The sequence below is a fragment of the Barbus barbus genome, assembly GCF_936440315.1.
Source record: "Barbus barbus genome assembly, chromosome: 24".
Taxonomy (NCBI): domain Eukaryota; kingdom Metazoa; phylum Chordata; class Actinopteri; order Cypriniformes; family Cyprinidae; genus Barbus; species Barbus barbus.
The window spans coordinates 21,642,692-21,663,455 of NC_136752.1; the positions used below are offsets into that span (position 1 = coordinate 21,642,692).

The window sequence follows — 20,764 nt, forward strand, 5'->3', positions numbered from 1 at the left end:
AGTTGGTTGAAGGACTTGTCCAACCTAGAAAAGATACAGATCCCAAGATGCTTCACGCCTTCAAACTTCGGGAAGATCCTGAGAACTGAGTTGCATCACTTTTCAGATGCAAGCAGTAAAGGTTATGGCCAATGCTCTTATGTTAGACTGGTGAGTGATACCAAGGTGCATTGTGCCTTAGTCATGGGGAAAGCGAGAGTTGCTCCCACGAAAATTGTCACTATACCAAGATTAGAGTTAACAGCAGCAGTGATTTCTGCTGCTGTGAGTAGTATGCTGAAGGAGGAACTGGCTCTTAAAGTGGACCGAGAATACTTTTGGACAGATTCTCAAGTAGTCCTTGGTTATATCAATAATGAAGCCAGAAGATTTAATGTCTTCGTTGCTAACCGTGTTCAGAGAATCCGGGAGACCACCGATCCGAGACAGTGGTACTACATTAACACGGGAGAAAATCCTGCTGACCATGCCTCAAGAGGCCTCACGATAGAAGAGCTGATTAATTCAAACTGGCTCACAGGGCCCAGATTCCTCTGGGAGAAAGAGGTGGTTGCTAAGCATGGTATGTTAGAGCTGTTGGTGGGAGACCCTGAGGTAAAGGCTGTCCAAGTATTGAAGACTGGGGCTGTAATGCAGGTGGATTTTCAACAGCAATTATCCCGGTTCTCAAAATGGACTACAGCTGTGAACGTCATTGCCCGGATTCAAAGATTAGTAAAGAAGGTAAAAATACCAGAGCCTTTAAGTGTGGAGGAGAGAAGGAGGGCTTCATCCACCCTCGTTTGGCTTGCACAACAGGATGCCTTTAAGGAAGAGTTGTATGTACTCTGTCAAGAGTCTGGGAAGCTGCCTTGTAACCATCCTCTGTATCAGCTTGACCCATTTATGCAAGATGGAATAATGAGGGTGGGAGGACGACTGAGGAGGGCATCTGCACCTCTTGAATTGCGGCATCCTGCGATCCTTCCAAGGGATGGTGTCATCACACGCCTTATTCTAGCATACCATCATCAAAAGGTTCAACATCAAGGCAGGGGACAGACTCTGAATGAATTGCGAGCCAATGGCTTTTGGATTATTGGTGGCAGTAAGGTGGTAGCTCAGTATATACGACAATGTGTTCCTTGTAGGAAAGCTCGTAGGCCACTAGAACAGCAACGGATGGCAGATTTGCCCCGTGACCGTACTGATCCCTCCCCGCCATTTACTTATTGTGGCATGGACTGTTTTGGTCCATTTTACACCAAGCAAGGTCGTAAGGAATGTAAACGCTATGGTCTCCTTTTCACTTGTCTCTGTTCCAGAGCCGTCCACATAGAGATGTTGGAAGACATGACAACTGATTCATTCATTAATGCCTTACGATGTTTCCTATCTATCCGTGGAGCTGTTCGACATATAAGATCAGATCAAGGATCTAACTTCGTTGGGGCAAAGAATGAGTTGAAGAATGCCTTAAAGGAAATGAGTAAAGAAAGAGTGGCAGCATATCTGGCAACCAAGCAGTGCGATTTCTGTCTGAATGCACCCAGTTCAAGCCATGCTGGAGGTATCTGGGAGCGGCAGATTCGAACGATTAAGGCTGTAATGAGCTCTGCTTTGGCACAAGGTGCTGGGAGACTAAATGATGCCTCTTTACGTACTTTTTTCTATGAAGCTATGTCTATAGTCAATAATCGTCCACTGACTGTAGATGGCCTCAGTGATTCCAAAAGTTTAGAGCCTCTAACCCCTAACCACCTGCTTACCATGAAGTCATCTGTTCCACTCCCTCCACCAGGTACATTCATTAAAGAAGATCTTTATGTGAAAAAACGTTGGAGGCAGGTGCAGTATTTGTGTGAACAGTTTTGGAGCAGATGGAGGGTGGAGTATCTTGCTAACATTTCTCTCAGACAAAGATGGCACACACCAAGACGTAATGTGCAAGAAGGGGATGTTGTTATTGTGAAGGAAGGGGAAGTCCCTCGTAATGAGTGGAGATTGGCCAGGGTCCTTGAAGTTTGCAAGGATGATGATGGACTGGTGCGGAAGGTCACAATAAAGATGGGGGATCGGGGGTTGGGAAAAAGGGGTGAACGCCTCACTAAACCCTCTATTGTTGAACGCCCTATTCAAAAGTTAGTAGTCCTTGTAGCCAAAAGTTGAAAATTTAAAAATACCCTAACACTTTATTAGAATTTTAGTCACACTGATATCATGTAGGTTTTAGTTGGTGTCTTGGTCATATGTTGAGTTTGTATCGTGTTGAATATTGTTCAATATTGGAATATGAGGAGCAATTAGTTCATTTTAAAGAGTGTGTATGAATTATGTTGTGGGGTTGGAATTATGTTGGTTAATTTCATGCATTGTGTTGACGCCTGGAAATTTCCATTGATTATTTGATTGCATTTTGCATGGGTTTTCAAGTAAGTCAAGGGTAATTTGGTGGGAGTGTAGCTGACGCTGATAGGTCAGTCATGAGTTATGACGGACGTATTGCGATTTTTAGGGATTAATGTTTATATTGTTTGTATTATGATTTCATGATTTAAGTTTGTATTTTCGTGTGCCTGTTAATTTCATAATTTTGTTTGTTGTACTATTTTGTTGTATTTTCAGTTTGACTAAAATGAATGTCACATGACCCTTCCTGATTAATTTAACCTGGAAGTATCGGCACAAACTGAATGGCGAGATGTGAATTCAGAGACCCATGTTAGAGCTCCTTACCATTCTACTGCTGGTTATCAGGCCAACACGGTAAAAGAGTTAATGGTTGTATATTTCTTTATTTGCGTTGATGTCCTTTGAATTGTTGTGTGTAAAACTATTTCTTTGTGTTTGTTTGCATGTAGTTTTTCACGGTGTTCCATATCAGGAAAATAAAACATATGGACATCAGTATCTTGGAAGCGTGGACTGTTTAATGACCAGCGAGTAGTTACAATTAGTAAAAGACCAAAAGACAATATTCATTGTCTCGACAATTTAAGCCACATATAGTAACTTCTTGTTTATTAAATTGTTGCCCTGATACAAAGAAAAGTCTGCCACAGACCATGCTAACAAAACATACAATCACTCTAAATGCGTGCAAGTGTGTGTGCATCCCAAAGACTGCGTATATACTATGATTAAATATTTGTTGCTTCGCAGTGACAGGGCTCAGTAAAAAAATAACCTAATTTGACAGATGGCAAGATCGGTATTATAACGAATAGAAAGTTACAAACACCTGAAGTGCTGCTCTATCTTCTTATCGATGGTTGGCCAGTTTACATGTTGGTCAGAAGTACGAGCCTCAGTGGGCGGTTCTTGACGGTAGTGAACGAGAGGAGTGTAGAGAGTAAATCTGCAGTTCTAACAGCAATTCTTAATTCGCACGAAAAGTGATGATGTGTACAGGGCATGTTAATAAAAACATTCGGGGCTTCAGTGAAAACATATGGGGCTTCAGCCCCTTAACCCACCCTAGCGCCACCCCTGGTCCTACGTCATCCGCCGGAACGGCTTCAGCACTACGACAGTTAGCAGAAGTGACAGAAAGGTGTTTATGACATTTTAAATATGGATTTTTTCTTACAAAAACACATCAATTCACTACAGGAGGCCTTTATTCACCCCCCGGAGCCGTGTGAGGCACATTTTAATATGGATGGATGCAGATCTCACAGAATAATCTGCAGCCTGCAGAAGCGACATGTATGGTTGTTTGTCCACACCAGAACTAGCTACTGTCGCCAAAGCACAAAATAATTTTTCTCATGAGACCAAATCAATCATTTTGGATCTAACAGCATCCAAAATGTTCTGGTGTTGCTAGAGGAGGAGTACACTGAGAAGTGCCTGGTTCCCACAGTGTCATTCAGTAGTAGTAAAGCTCTTATGAGTGCTGAAGGTGTGAGAGAGTTGTACTTTATCAACACTGTCATCAATTCACACACCACTGTGTAATGTAATACAAAAACCTGAAACAGAGGATGCTACCCTCTCCTCACTCCCTGCATTGTTGGGCATTTTTTCAACATGACAATGAAGATATTCATTCTCCCAAGGTGAAAATCCTTCAGTGGACATATATTTCACCCAGTCTTAACACTCTTGAGCAGCTGTGGGGGATTCTGTAGAGACGAGCCGAGCAACACTCCCCATTAAAGACCAGGGCATTTAAGGAGGCCATCCTCCAGGAGTTAAACAGGACAGATGTGACAAATTGTCATGAACTTGTACACTGACTGCCAAGAAATGTCAGAGCAGTGGACATATTAAGTAGAATATTACACTTTGTTTAATTAATCTAGGGTGTACTCATTTCTACAAACCTTCATTTAAACAAAATGGGCTAAATTAATTATTTTACCGATATTAAATGGCATATATTTTTCTGTTTTTATTAAGAATATGTTTAATACATTTCAATTTTGCCATATTCTATGCATTATATTAGTGATCATAATCAGAGGGGGTGTACTCATTTTTGCTGTGCACTGTATTGTCCTCCTAAATACATACATTTTGTGGTATATCATTTTTTTTTTTTAACAGTACATACCTGTTATGATTATAACTGCTTTTGAGGTTGCAATAGGCATCGTAGTTGTAGTGGTTGCTGTAGCTGTTGTAGTAGTAGTGGTTGTTGTAGTAGGTGTTGCAGTTGTTGTGGTTGTTGTAGTAGGTGTTGCAGTTGTTGTGGTTGTTGTAGTAGGTGTTGGTGGTGCTGGTGGCAATGAAAACAAAACTGATCAAATCAATCAAAACAAAAAAGAAAAGCCTATGGTTCCATATGAACACTTAAAAGTGCCCCTATTATGGGTTATGAAAGGTTTTGGTTCTGGGAGTCCCCAACAACAGGTTGAGATGCATGCAAGGTCAAAAAACACTTTCATTTTCTTATAACATGCATTTGTTTTTACTATATTTGCTCAAGGACTCCCAAACGATTCGCTCAACGATTCATTTTTCCAAACTCCTCTGCGTGACACTAATCTGCAGTGATTGGTCCAATTGGTTTATTTCATTTAAAGCAGTGTTTGTGAGTGCAGTGCTGCTTTGTGTACAGCCGTTACCAGGGAAACAGCTATTTTTAATGCTCCAAAATCTGCACCTAGTGGCAAAGAATGAATTTGCATTTTCATTCAGACCAACGCGAAATCAAGTTTTCCCAGATCTGCACGCACAACAAGTGGGCAGACAATATGCCAATGTTTCATGTTGACGTCAGCATGAAACGGCTTGGGATTCATTTTAAAGGTGTGGTTGACTGTTTTTTTTTCTAGGCTTGATTGTGTTTATGGAGTGCAGTCTAATATGTGTTTATGCTTTGTTTAAAAAATAAAACGCATTAAAGTTCACATAATATACCTTTATTCTACACGGCCCTGTCCCTTGTCTGATAAACGCTCCAGTTATTTTGCTGGTTTTATGAAGCCCCTTCCTCAGAAATACAAGAAGGGCTCAGATTGGTTATCTGGCTCAGTGTGTTGTGATTCGCTAAACCGCTGAGTGCGCATCTAAACATCACGCCCCTCACATCAGTGGCATGTGCTCCGGTTGTATTGTAAACAATGCCATTGTCTATATTGCTTATCAATTTGAGCCCGATTGAGGCGCAGAGGATATTAGTGAAAAGAATCGCGCAGAACCTGTGTAAGCACGGCTTTTAATGGTATGTTTGTTTGTTGTTGTCCCATACTTTTAGATACGCTGTTATTTGTAAATGTTACTGCTTCTGCTAGCTTTTAATATACGGTTTTATCCTGATTAAAGCTTTAATACAGCATGGTAACCGTACGCGCGTCCATGTTTAACGCTATATGAAAATAATTGTTGGTGTTGATGTGAATGAGAGAGAGAGAGAGAGAGAGACAGAGAGAGATGCAGAGTGTGTGCAGAGCAGGGGACGTGAGGAACAAGATGAAGAACTGCTGCTTTAGAACACTGATTTTGAAACTTGTGAATCCATTATAATGGATTCCTCTTCTCTAAAGCAGCGCAGCATGGCCTCGCCCCCTTTGATGCATGTTCCCGGGGGCAGAATTTATCTGGGTTCCCTACGTCACAAACCCGGGAAGTAACTCATTGTAGTCCCTACGAGCCATTTTTGTAGGCATTAAACTGCCATAATTTTAAAAGAGATATCTCCGTTAGTGCTGTGTTCGATACATCGATACGACGATGTATCGTCACAGAGATTTGATGATACGAGTATCGATACAGCTGGCCCTCTATCGATATTGTGGCACGTGTGCAGCAGTGGACTGCGCTTAATTTAAATAAAAGAGCACCGTTTAAAATGGAGTAGAAATGTACAAGGTTTCTAAAAAAAATAATGAATAGAGCATAATATAGGTACTGCACGAGCCTATGGCGGCAAAGCCCGCCAGAGCCCGCCAGAAGGGGCGGGGTCATCTGGCTATATAAGCGGGCGCTTCGCCATAGGAAAACAGATCAATTCTCCTTCAGTGACGATGATCATCCCTTCGCTGACACTCGAGACTGGAAGACGCTCGCCGTAGAATCGCCTCGCTGCGGATAGAAGCTGCCTTTTCCTCTGCACCCTCTCGCTGCTCTGCCTGCTCTTCGAGCTGCTCCAGCGACCTGTGCAGATGCCAGCCTCGTCCCCTGCGGCCATCCGGTGAGTCTAAAATCAAATTTCTCTGAAAGAGCAAATTTCAAGCGACGTTGTTGTAAATGTCGCACTGCGAGTGTGGCTCGCGCAGGGAATTCTGCACGATGCAGAAGGGCAGTGAGCGCTTCGCCTCTGAGGGCAACGCCCACACAGACTGCGCGTTCATTGAGACAGAATGCTCACTCGAGTATGAGTCTTGCTCTTCTCCACTCGCTGGCCTTCTAGCAAGGCAGCTCCGCTCTTCCGTTTCTCCTCTCTCAGCAAGCTCGGAGAATGAAACGATAGGGCCACGGGGCTAAGTAACCGGTTTTGAGTGATCCCACGCGGGCTCTTGAACTCTTACCGCAGCGCTCTGATCCGCCAGTGGTTTTACACGTGAGAATCACCGCCCCTCGTTACATGAGCGGCTATATCCTCTTGGGCGGACCGGAGTAGAAAGCGATCTTTGACAGCTTTGCGTGTGAGTCGCTAAAGCTGCTCCCTCACAAACAGACTGCTTTCGTCGAAAGCCGCCACTGATTCGCTCACTATAAGGCGCCACCGCCTTCCCCGCTTTCATGTGCCTCTTCTCCCAGACACCTCGGAGGAAGGAACACTTAACTCGCGGAGCGGAGCGATCAGGCTTGAGTGATTGCACGCCAGTTTATCTAGTGTGCTCACTTTAATCTGCCAGAGTGTGTTAAACACGCGAGGATCAGTGCTCCTCATCGCACTGAGTGGCACAATCCATTTATACAGATCTTACAATACTGCGCTGGTTGGCCCCACCTTCCCCGCTCCCACTCTCTGGAAACTGAGAGATTGCAGGGCTGAGCGGGCAGGCTCGAGTGATTTTTGCGCGCTGGCATAGCCCCGCGTGTTTCACTCTGCATACAACGCTTTAATCTGCCGGTGTGTTTGCACTAAGGATTAGCGCCTCTCGCAGCTCTTTGATCTGCTCGCGCTATTTTCACTATTAAGCTGTCCTTGCTGCGCTCGCGGTTATCCTACTTCAACGAAGTTGGCCCCGCCTCCCCTGCTCTCGTGTTTCTCCTCTCCTAGTTACCTCGGAGAAGAAATATCAAATCGCGGGTTTGAGCGTTCAAGCTTGAGTGAATTTACGCTGGCCAAAGCCCCGTGTTTCACTCTCCATACAGCTTTGATCTGACAGCTGACAGTCTGTGTCTTGCCCTGCCTCCCCTCGTCCGCTACGAACGGATCTGATGGGATGCGTGCATCAGTTTTTGATCTGCCAGGGTGTTAAAACACAAAGATCATCAGCAATGGCAAACCGACCTTCGGCTCATGGATGAACGCAGAAGGACAGATGCACATCAATTGCCTTGAAATGAAAGCAGTATGTCGAGCTCTTCAGTTCTTCCTGCCAGTCCTGAAGGGACACCACGTGGTAGTCCGCTCGGACAACATGACAGTGGTGTCATACATAAATCACCAGAGCGGGCTCACCTCGAAACGGCTTTTCGAGATGGCAGAGCGCCTCTTGGTATGGGCACATCTCAACCTGCGTTCACTGAGAGCAGCTCATGTACCCGGCGTTCTGAACCAAGGAGCAAACATGCTCTCTCGGAACAACGTCCCCTCAGAGGAGTGGATGCTCCACCCACAGACGGTTCAGGAAATCTGGCGAATCTTTGGCAGGGCAGAGGTCGACCCTCTTCGCCCCCAAAGACAACTCTCACTGCCAGATTTATTTTTCGAAGAGTGAGGACGCGTTGGCCCACGAATGGCCCAACCTCCTTCTATAAGCTTTTCCCCCGATTGCTCTGATTCCTCAGGTAATCAGGCAAATCAGGGAATGCAAGCAAAAAGTGCTTCTAGTGGCCCCACTCTGGAAGAACCAGCTTTGGATCCCGGAGTTATCGCAGCTGCTAATAGTTTCCTTACTTGCGGTACGCTTTCCCAGTGCCTTGTCCTATCTTCCGTCCCAACTGGTGTGGGGGCACTTGCCGGCTTCCGCAGGGCACTGGAGGGGGTCAGCAATAGTGGCGTTTTCCAAGGGATCCCATTAGTCAGTCACACTGACATTACATTGAACGTGACTGACTGATAGGGAACGTCTCAGTTATGTATGTAACCCTCATTCCCTGAAGGAGGGAACGGAGACTTAACGTCCCGTCGCCACAGTTGCTGTACCACCGCTGTACGGCCGGGGCACATAGTCTCGGTTCCTCAGCAAAACACTGATGTGCGTTTGCATACACTCTCCTTTTATTTTTCTTACTATCTATTTATCTATATATAACCTATGACTCTGACTGTTCAAACCAGATGTGACAAGACGTTTCTGATCTACATTTAGCATTAGTAATCTGTAGGCTAAACATTTCAAAAGAATCATGTAATTATAATTGGGAAAATTGTTGTTAGATGGCTAGGATAGAACTTAAACTTTGAAACTGTTAGTTATTTTTCTTTTCTTCTCACGATGAGAATGTTTTGATTATTGTAGCTACATTGTTTTTAGTAGATAGCCTAATGCTTTTAAAGATGCAAAGATGAAGTTCTCAAGGTGAATGCATACCTTGACTCTAGGGGTCAAACAACTAAAAATCAAGTCAAGAATCTTGGTGTGATTCTGGAGACAGACCTTAGTTTCAGTAGTCATGTCAAAGCAGTAACTAAATCAGCATACTATCATCTCAAAAACATTGCAAGAATTAGATGTTTTGTTTCCAGTCAAGACTTGGAGAAACTTGTTCATGCCTTTACCACCAGCAGGGTGGATTACTGTAATGGTCTCCTCACCGGCCTTCCCAAGAAGACCATTAGACAACTGCAGCTCATCCAGAACGCTGCTGCCAGGATTCTGACTAGAACCAGAAAATCTGAGCATATCACACCAGTCCTCAGGTCCTTACACTGGCTTCCAGTTACATTTAGGATTGATTTTAAAGTACTTTTACTTGTTTATAAATCACTCAATGGCCCATGACCTAAATATATTGCTGATATGCTCCCTGAATATAAACCGAACAGACCACTCAGATCATTAGGATCGAGTCAGTTAGAAATACCAAGGGTTCACACAAAACAAGGGGAGTCTGCTTTTAGCTATTATGCGGCCCGCAGTTGGAACCAGCTTGCAGAAGAGATCAGATGTGCTAAAACATTAGCCACATTTAAATCAAGACTCAAAACTCATCTGTTTAACTGTGCATTTGTTGAATGAGCACTGTGCTATATGTCCGAACTGACTGCAATGAATTTTAAGTATAATCATTTTCTTTAAATTTATTTATTAATTATTTCTATATCATTTTAAAATTCCTTGTTTTTATTATTTTTATTTCCACGTTTTTTTTATTGATTTTTAATGTCTATTTCACTTTCTTTTATGTAAAGCACGTTGAATTACCACTGTGTATGAAATGTGCTATATAAATAAACTTGCCTAAGTAAAATATTAAAATAGTATTGATTTCAGGAGGAAAACCCTGAACAATATTTTTTCTGTCACATGGCCTCGCATGTATCTAAATGTATAAATACAATACATATAAACATTTATTTTTTATTTATTTATTTTTGTCCGGACCTCTGCTTGGAAGAAAATATAGTGGCCGCGCCTCTTGGAACTTTAATTGAATACCCCTGACTTATATCATAAAGAAAATCTTTATTTGTATGGTTTTGTAAAATCTGTTCCACAGGCTATTTCCTTGTGTAATGGTAGATCACTTTTTATAGAATTTGATTACAGAAAAACTGTTCTGAACGTGTTAATGGATTAAAACATAAGGAACAGGATGTATATTAACCTTACATCTTAACACCCCTTTTTTTTTTTTTACAAAGAAGATCATAAATCATATATTTTGTTTATAGCCTATAAAACAACTTCATAAATAGGAAGATTTCAAAACATGAGGATTCGGAATGGGATTTTTTTAGCGAGACATTAAATGACTTCAGACTTGACTCAGACTCCAAGTCAGACTCCAAGTTAAAGACTTGTGAACATCTCTGGCTTGCAGTATATCAGTTATGCTGGTCAGGAAAGTGAGTGAAAAAAACACATTTATATGGTTTGACCTATTCATACATCATCAGTAGCAACATCATTGGAACAAATAGCAACAAATTGGAACTGAGAAAGATCAACATTTTTAAATGTAAAAGACCAGAAAACCAAGATTTTGAGATCTTAGTGTAACTATACAACAGACCTCCATAATAAAACATTTTGAGCAGAAATTAGTAATGTGTCAATCCTACCTTTACATGTGTTGTTGCTGTTTATAGGGAGGTTTGGATCTGTTACATTATATCCACTCATGCACGAGCAATTGTGACTCCCAACAGTGTTGTTGCAGATTGAGTTTGGACCACAGATGTCTGGTATCTCAACACATTCATCCACATCTGTATTAAAAGGAAGTTACAGGAATAATAACAGTTTGGGTCACTCATACAGTATTTAAAGGTAAAATAATTATTTAACATCTTTACAACAGAATGCTTAATTTACAAAAATTAAATACAAAGTAAAAATCAATAAGATAAACTACAGCTATTTATTTAAAGTAAACACATAACTAAATATGGAATGTACCTCTACATGTGTTATTGATGCTGATGGGGAGACTTGAGTTTGTTGCAGTGAATCCATCCAGACACGAGCAATTATAACTTCCCTTTTCATTTGTGCAGTTGGCATTTGGACCACATGCAGATGGACTGAACAGACATTCATTTATATCTACAAAATATATATATATTTGAAAAAAGTGATTACTTACACTTATAAAAACAATAAATATATCTGTACAAGGAGCACACAAATTAGGTTGAAATGTCAACATTTCTAGTAATAATAATAATAATAATAATAATGATGATAATAATAATTATCATCATCATCATCATCTGGATCCTGAAATGCTATATTTTGGATAAGAATATTCAAAAATTAGCAAAATAATATCATATAAACAAAAACTGACCAGTGCATGGGTTGCCTTTACTAATAGCTGTATTTCCATCACTGACATTATATCCATTCCAACAAAAGCATGAGAAACTTCCATTGTAATTGTAACAGAGAGAGTTTGGCCCACACACTGATACCGAATCAAGACATTCATGAATATCTGAAATAAAATTCAATTTGATAAACTGAAAGGTTATAGTTGAAGGGAGATTCAAGCAGAACACATAGTAACGAACTGTTCATTGTTTCAGCTGTCACTCATACCTTTGCATGGGTTGTTGCTGCTTATAGGAAGGTTTGGATCTGTTACATTATATCCACTCATGCACGAGCAATTGTGACTCCCAACAGTGTTGTTGCAGATTGAGTTTGGACCACAGACATGTGGTATCTCAACACATTCATCCACATCTATATTAAAAGACGTTACAGGTAAAAGAACAGGTAATGCAATGTTCCATTTACAATATTATGTAAAATATTATAATTTTGGCATTAAAAATATTGTTATTTAGTTTAATAAAACTGATTGGACTAATGTTGTGTAAAAACACTCAGGTTATTATTTATTTAGCTGAACATACCTCTACATGTGTTATTGATGCTGATGTGGAGACTTGAGTTCGTTGCAGTGAATCCATCCAGACATGAGCAATTGTAACTTCCAATTTCATTTGTGCAGGTGGCATTTGGACCACAGACAGATGCATTGATCAGACATTCATTTATATCTATGAACAAAAATATTAAAGTGATCATGTAGTGATCAACAGTTTTCATTAACACATAAACCTAAATACATGAAAGACATTTGTTATCTCATGGCAGTCAAGTGTCTATAAGGAATAGAATGAGAATATATTTAAAGCACAACTTCTCATCTTTTTGAGCAGTTTGTAATAAATAGTACCTGAAAATCAAGAGTGAGATCATTACGCAGAGCAAACTTACCAATGCATGGATTACTTTTGGAAACATCTTTATTTACATCTGAGACGTTATATCCTTCCCAACAAAAGCATGAGAAGCTTCCGTTGTAATTGTAACAGTGAGAGTTCGGTCCACACACTGATACTGAATCAAGACATTCATGAATATCTGAAATAAAATAATTGATAAACGGACAGGTTACCATTGACAGAAGATTAAGGCAGTATAAACAGTTACTGTTCAAAACCTTAGCTGTCAGTCTTACCTTTGCATGTGTTATTGCTGTTTATAGGGAGGTTTGGATCTGTTACATTATATCCACTCATGCACGAGCAATTGTGACTCCCAACAGTGTTGTTGCAGATTGAGTTTGGACCACAGATGTCTGGTATCTCAACACACTCATCCACATCTTATGGGGAAAAGAACAGTTTGGGTGACTCATACATATGTAAATAAATGAGAATAATGAGAATGATAATGCTTGATTTACAAAAATGACAGCCAAAACTAAAATTACATGAATAAACTCTAGGTTATTATTCACGGTTAAAGAAAAAAACATATCTAAATATAAAATGTACCTCTACATCTGTTATTAATACTGATGGATAGATTTGAGTTTGTTGAAGTGAATCCATTCAAACATGAGCAATTATAACTTCCCATTTCATTTGTGCAGGTGGCATTTGGACCACATGCAGATGGACTGAACAGACATTCATTTATATCTAGAGGGAAAAACAAATACAGTGTATTCATATAATACAGATATAAATGCCTAAAATCATGAAAGCCATCTGGTATCTCAAAACATGCATCTACATTTATACATGAAGAACTGAGAACATACAATATATCAACATTTTTAAACACAAATATCCAGAAAACTGATATTATGAAAGAACAAAAAAATTCAAAGAAAAAAAAAGGTGTATGAAAATGCATTTTAGGTCTGCATACACAAGTCCAAATTGAACATAAAAAATGTTATTACAAATCAAAAAGAAGTTTATGTATGTCTAAAATCTTCTCATATTTTTTAAACCTTTACAAACAAGAACTCAATACGGAAATATTTACATCTTTGTGCAACATCTCAGATTTAGTTTTAAAATAATAGAATTAGACATTAATTAGAATAACATAATTACTCCTTTGTCATGTTTTGATACTATGAACAATAGGTGTCAATCCTACCTTCACATGTGTTGTTGCTGTTTATAGGGAGGTTTGGATCTGTTACATTATATCCACTCATGCACGAGCAATTGTGACTCCCAACAGTGTTGTTGCAGATTGAGTTTGGACCACAGACATGTGGTATCTCAACACATTCATCCACATCTATATTAAAATGAATTTATGGGGTAAATAATACGTTTGGGTCACTCATACTTCAGTAAAGAAGAACAAAGTTTTTGACATTTTAAAAATAGGAAAAACAAAACGTGAAGTAAAAAGAAATCTCAACAATAGATTATGATAAACACAAAACTAAACATAAAATGTACCTCTACATGTGTTATTGATGCTGATGTGGAGACTTGAGTTTGTTGCAGTGAATCCATTCAGACATGAGCAATTGTAACTTCCCTTTTCATTTGTGCAGGTGGCATTTGGACCACATACAGATGGACTGAACAGACATTCATCAATATCTGTAGGGAAGAACATATTATTTTTACCATTAGCAGTTATTTAAAAACAATTTAATTTCATGGAATTATTACAGTAGGACTCTGGCTCACAGACTGATGGTGAGTCAAAACATTTATGAATATCTAACATAAAATAATTGATAGTGAAAGGTTACAGTTGACAGAGGATGAAGGCAATACAAACAGTGACAGTAAAACAGTATAAGCTTCAGAGTTTAAACTGTCAATCCTACCTTTGCATGAGTTGTTGCTGCTTATAGGAAGGATTGGATCTGTTACATTATATCCACTCATGCACGAGCAATTGTGACTCCCAACAGTGTTGTTGCAGATTGAGTTTGGACCACAGACATGTGGTATCTCAACACATTCATCCACATCTATATTAAAAGGAAGTTACAGGAAAAATAACAGTTTGAGTCACTCATACATGTGTGAAGGTGAACTCATTCTTTGACATCTTTACAATAGAATGCTTCATTTAGAAAAATTAAATCCAAAGTAAAAATCACATCAATAAACTCGAGCTCATTATTCATGGTTAAAGTACACACAAATCTGAACCAAAATCTATCTGCTTGCAGTATATCAGTTATTGCTGGTCAGGGAAGTGAGTGAAAAAACTCATTTATATGGTTTGACCTATTCATACATCATCAGTAGCAACGTCATTGGCACGAATAGCAACAAATTGGAACTGAGAAAAATCAACATTTTTAAATGTAAAAGACCAGAAAACTAAGATTTTGAGATCTTAGTGTAACTGTATACAGTAGACATCCATAATAAAATATTTTGAGCAGAAATTAGTAATGTTACTGTTTATTAAACAGAAACAAACTAACAAAAATTAATTTTATGCCTGTCATTCCTTACTTTCTTTGTCATGTATTTGTACTATGAACAATAGGTGTCAATCCTACCTTCACATGTGTTGTTGCTGTTTATAGGGAGGTTTGGATCTGTTACATTATATCCACTCATGCACGAGCAATTGTGACTCCCAACAGTGTTGTTGCAGATTGAGTTTGGACCACAGATGTCTGGTATCTCAACACACTCATCCACATCTATATTAAAAGGAAGTTACAGGAATAATAACAGTTTGGGTCACTCATACAGTACATACAGTATTTAAAGGTAAAATAATTATTTAACATCTTTACAATAGAATGCTTAATTTACAAAAATTAAATACAAAGTAAAAATCAATAAGATAAACTACAGCTATTTATTTAAAGTAAACACATAACTAAATATGGAATGTACCTCTACATGTGTTATTGATGCTGATGGGGAGACTTGAGTTTGTTGCAGTGAATCCATCCAGACACGAGCAATTATAACTTCCCTTTTCATTTGTGCAGTTGGCATTTGGACCACATGCAGATGGACTGAACAGACATTCATTTATATCTACAAAATATATATATATTTGAAAAAAGTGATTACTTACACTTATAAAAACAAGAAATATATCTGTACAAGGAGCACACAAATTAGGTTGAAATGTCAACATTTCTAGTAATAATAATAATAATGATAATAATAATTATCATCATCATCATCAGGATCCTGAAATGCTATATTTTGGATAAGAATATTCAAAAATTTGCAAAATAATGATGAAATAAATAAATGTGTAAATTATACAATAACCAAAATTTGAAAATGATTTAAAAACTGTGATGCAGAGTATCATATAAACAAAAACTGACCAGTGCATGGGTTGCCTTTACTAATAGCTGTATTTCCATCACTGACATTATATCCATTCCAACAAAAGCATGAGAAACTTCCATTGTAATTGTAACAGAGAGAGTTTGGCCCACACACTGATACCGAGTCAAGACATTCATGAATATCTGAAATAAAATTCAATTTGATAAACTGAAAAGTTATAGTTGAAGGGAGATTCAAGCAGAACACATAGTAACGAACTGTTCGTTGTTTCAGCTGTCACTCATACCTTTGCATGGGTTGTTGCTGCTTATAGGAAGGTTTGGATCTGTTACATTATATCCACTCATGCACGAGCAATTGTGACTCCCAACAGTGTTGTTGCAGATTGAGTTTGGACCACAGACATGTGGTATCTCAACACATTCATCCACATCTATATTAAAAGACGTTACAGGTAAAAGAACAGGTAATGCAATGTTCCATTTACAATATTATGTAAAATATTATCATTTTGGCATTAAAAATATTGTTATTTAGTTTAATAAAACTGATTGGACTAATGTTGTGTAAAAACACTCAGGTTTTTATTTATTTAGCTGAACATACCTCTACATGTGTTATTGATGCTGATGTGGAGACTTGAGTTCGTTGCAGTGAATCCATCCAGACATGAGCAATTGTAACTTCCAATTTCATTTGTGCAGGTGGCATTTGGACCACAGACAGATGCATTGATCAGACATTCATTTATATCTATGAACAAAAATATTAAAGTGATCATGTAGTGATCAACAGTTTTCATTAACACATAAACCTAAATACATGAAAGACATTTGTTATCTCATGGCAGTCAAGTGTCTATAAGGAATATAATGAGAATATATTTAAAGCACAACTTCTCATCTTTTTGAGCAGTTTGTAATAAATAGTACCTGAAAATCATGAGTGAGATCATTACGCAGAGCAAACTTACCAATGCATGGATTACTTTTGGAAACATCTTTATTTACATCTGAGCTGTTATATCCTTCCCAACAAAAGCATGAGAAGCTTCCGTTGTAATTGTAACAGTGAGAGTTCGGTCCACACACTGATACTGAATCAAGACATTCATGAATATCTGAAATAAAATAATTGATAAACGGACAGGTTACCATTGACAGAAGATTAAGGCAGTATAAACAGTTACTGTTCAAAACCTTAGCTGTCAGTCTTACCTTTGCATGTGTTATTGCTGTTTATAGGGAGGTTTGGATCTGTTACATTATATCCACTCATGCACGAGCAATTGTGACTCCCAACAGTGTTGTTGCAGATTGAGTTTGGACCACAGATGTCTGGTATCTCAACACACTCATCCACATCTTATGGGGAAAAGAACAGTTTGGGTGACTCATACATATGTAAATAAATGAGAATAATGAGAATGATAATGCTTGATTTACAAAAATGACAGCCAAAACTAAAATTACATGAATAAACTCTAGGTTATTATTCACGGTTAAAGAAAAAAACATATCTAAATATAAAATGTACCTCTACATCTGTTATTAATACTGATGGATAGATTTGAGTTTGTTGAAGTGAATCCATTCAAACATGAGCAATTATAACTTCCCATTTCATTTGTGCAGGTGGCATTTGGACCACATGCAGATGGACTGAACAGACATTCATTTATATCTAGAGGGAAAAACAAATACAGTGTATTCATATAATACAGATATAAATGCCTAAAATCATGAAAGCCATCTGGTATCTCAAAACATGCATCTACATTTATACATGAAGAACTGAGAACATACAATATATCAACATTTTTAAACAAATATCCAGAAAACTGATATTATGAAAGAACAAAAAAATTCAAAGAAAAAAAAAGGTGTATGAAAATGCATTTTAGGTCTGCATACACAAGTCCAAATTGAACATAAAAAATGTTATTACAAATCAAAAAGAAGTTTATGTATGTCTAAAATCTTCTCATATTTTTTAAACCTTTACAAACAAGAACTCAATACGGAAATATTTACATCTTTGTGCAAAATCTCAGATTTAGTTTTAAAATAATAGAATTAGACATTAATTAGAATAACAGAATTACTTCTTTGTCATGTATTTGTACTATGAACAATAGCTGTCATTCATACCTTCACATGTGTTGTTGCTGTTTATAGGGAGGTTTGGATCTGTTACATTATATCCACTCATGCACGAGCAATTGTGACTCCCAACAGTGTTGTTGCAGATTGAGTTTGGACCACAGATGTCTGATATCTCAAAACATTCATCCACATCTGTATTAAAAGGAAGTAACAAGAAAAAGAAGAGTTTGAGTCACTCATACATATGTGAAGGTCAACTCATTCTTTGACATCTTTAAACAGAATGCTTCATTTAGAAAAATTAAATCCAAAGTAAAAATCACAACAATAAACTCTAGCTAATTATTCATGGTTAAAATACACAAATCTAAATGTAAAATTTACCTCTACATGTGTTTTTGATGCTGATGGGGAGACTTGAGTTTGTTGCAGTGAATCCATTCAGACATGAGCAATTGTAACTTCCCTTTTCATTTGTGCAGGTGGCATTTGGACCACATACAGATGGACTGAACAGACATTCATCAATATCTGTAGGGAAGAACATATTATTTTTACCATTAGCAGTTATTTAAAAACAATTTAATTTCATGGAATTATTACAGTAGGACTCTGGCTCACAGACTGATGGTGAGTCAAAACATTTATGAATATCTAACATAAAATAATTGATAGTGAAAGGTTACAGTTGACAGAGGATGAAGGCAATACAAACAGTGAAAGTAAAACAGTATAAGCTTCAGAGTTTAAACTGTCAATCCTACCTTTGCATGAGTTGTTGCTGCTTATAGGAAGGATTGGATCTGTTACATTATATCCACTCATGCACGAGCAATTGTGACTCCCAACAGTGTTGTTGCAGATTGAGTTTGGACCACAGACATGTGGTATCTCAACACATTCATCCACATCTGTATTAAAAGGAAGTTACAGGAAAAATAACAGTTTGAGTCACTCATACATGTGTGAAGGTGAACTCATTCTTTGACATCTTTACAATAGAATGCTTCATTTAGAAAAATGAAATCCAAAGTAAAAATCACATCAATAAACTCGAGCTCATTATTCATGGTTAAAGTACACACAAATCTGAACCAAAATCTATCTGCTTGCAGTATATCAGTTATTGCTGGTCAGGGAAGTGAGTGAAAAAACTCATTTATATGGTTTGACCTATTCATACATCATCAGTAGCAACGTCATTGGCACGAATAGCAACAAATTGGAACTGAGAAAAATCAACATTTTTAAATGTAAAAGACCAGAAAACTAAGATTTTGAGATCTTAGTGTAACTGTATACAGTAGACATCCATAATAAAATATTTTGAGCAGAAATTAGTAATGTTACTGTTTATTAAACAGAAACAAACTAACAAAAATTAATTTTATGCCTGTCATTCCTTACTTTCTTTGTCATGTATTTGTACTATGAACAATAGGTGTCAATCCTACCTTCACATGTGTTGTTGCTGTTTATAGGGAGGTTTGGATCTGTTACATTATATCCACTCATGCACGAGCAATTGTGACTCCCAACAGTGTTGTTGCAGATTGAGTTTGGACCACAGATGTCTGGTATCTCAACACACTCATCCACATCTATATTAAAAGGAAGTTACAGGAATAATAACAGTTTGGGTCACTCATACAGTACATACAGTATTTAAAGGTAAAATAATTATTTAACATCTTTACAATAGAATGCTTAATTTACAAAAATTAAATACAAAGTAAAAATCAATAAGATAAACTACAGCTATTTATTTAAAGTAAACACATAACTAAATATGGAATGTACCTCTACATGTGTTATTGATGCTGATGGGGAGACTTGAGTTTGTTTCAATGAATCCATCCAGACACGAGCAATTATAACTTCCCTTTTCATTTGTGCAGTTGGCATTTGGACCACATGCAGATGGACTGAACAGACATTCATTTATATCTACAAAATATATATATATTTGAAAAAAGTGATTACTTACACTTATAAAAACAAGAAATATATCTGTACAAGGAGCACACAAATTAGGTTGAAATGTCAACATTTCTAGTAATAATAACAATAATGATAATAATAATTATCATCATCATCATCAGGATCCTGAAATGCTATATTTTGGATAAGAATATTCAAAAATTTGCAAAATAATGATGAAATAAATAAATGTGTAAATTATACAATAACCAAAATTTGAAAATGATTTAAAAACTGTGATGCAGAATATCATATAAACAAAAACTGACCAGTGCATGGGTTGCCTTTACTAATAGCTGTATTTCCATCACTGACATTATATCCATTCCAACAAAAGCATGAGAAACTTCCATTGTAATTGTAACAGAGAGAGTTTGTCCCACACACTGATACCGAGTCAAGACATTCATGAATATCTGAAATAAAATTCAATTTGATAAACTGAAAGGTTATAGTTGAAGGGAGATTCAAGCAGAACACATAGTAACGAACTGTTCATTGTTTCAGCTGTCACTCATACCTTTGCATGGGTTGTTGCTGCTTATAGGAAGGTTTGGATCTGTTACATTATATCCACTCATGCACGAGCAATTGTGACTCCCAACAGTGTTGTTGCAGATTGAGTTTGGACCACAGATGTCTGATATCTCAACACATTCATCCACATCTATATTAAAAGACGTTACAGGTAAAAGAACAGGTAATGCAATGTTCCATTTACAATATTATGTAAAATATTTTAATTTTGGCATTAAAAACATTGTTATTTAGTTTAATAAAACTGATTGGACTAATGTTGTGTAAAAACACTCAGGTTATTATTTATTTAGCTGAACATACCTCTACATGTGTTATTGATGCT

The 20,764-nt window shown here is 37.7% G+C and overlaps 1 protein-coding gene across 1 annotated transcript in view; it reads right to left on the minus strand.

Moving 5' to 3' along the window:
• The window catches only part of LOC306843953 (uncharacterized protein), a 34,308-nt gene extending 17,377 nt beyond the window's left edge, over positions 1 to 16,931 (minus strand). Inside the window, exons 1-18 of the mRNA XM_079375708.1 lie at positions 16,791 to 16,931; positions 16,424 to 16,570; positions 16,104 to 16,250; positions 15,853 to 15,999; positions 15,404 to 15,550; positions 15,058 to 15,204; positions 14,368 to 14,514; positions 13,988 to 14,134; positions 13,674 to 13,820; positions 13,058 to 13,204; positions 12,739 to 12,885; positions 12,495 to 12,641; positions 12,128 to 12,274; positions 11,808 to 11,954; positions 11,557 to 11,703; positions 11,166 to 11,312; positions 10,829 to 10,975; positions 4,538 to 4,702 (exon numbers count right to left, since the gene is read on the minus strand). Of these exons, the coding sequence (XP_079231834.1) occupies positions 4,538 to 4,702; positions 10,829 to 10,975; positions 11,166 to 11,312; positions 11,557 to 11,703; positions 11,808 to 11,954; positions 12,128 to 12,274; positions 12,495 to 12,641; positions 12,739 to 12,885; positions 13,058 to 13,204; positions 13,674 to 13,820; positions 13,988 to 14,134; positions 14,368 to 14,514; positions 15,058 to 15,204; positions 15,404 to 15,550; positions 15,853 to 15,999; positions 16,104 to 16,164 (2,284 nt within the window). The 5' untranslated portion in view covers positions 16,165 to 16,250; positions 16,424 to 16,570; positions 16,791 to 16,931. The remainder of the gene's footprint in view (positions 1 to 4,537; positions 4,703 to 10,828; positions 10,976 to 11,165; positions 11,313 to 11,556; positions 11,704 to 11,807; positions 11,955 to 12,127; positions 12,275 to 12,494; positions 12,642 to 12,738; positions 12,886 to 13,057; positions 13,205 to 13,673; positions 13,821 to 13,987; positions 14,135 to 14,367; positions 14,515 to 15,057; positions 15,205 to 15,403; positions 15,551 to 15,852; positions 16,000 to 16,103; positions 16,251 to 16,423; positions 16,571 to 16,790) is intronic.
• Between the last annotated feature and the right edge of the window lie 3,833 nt (positions 16,932 to 20,764).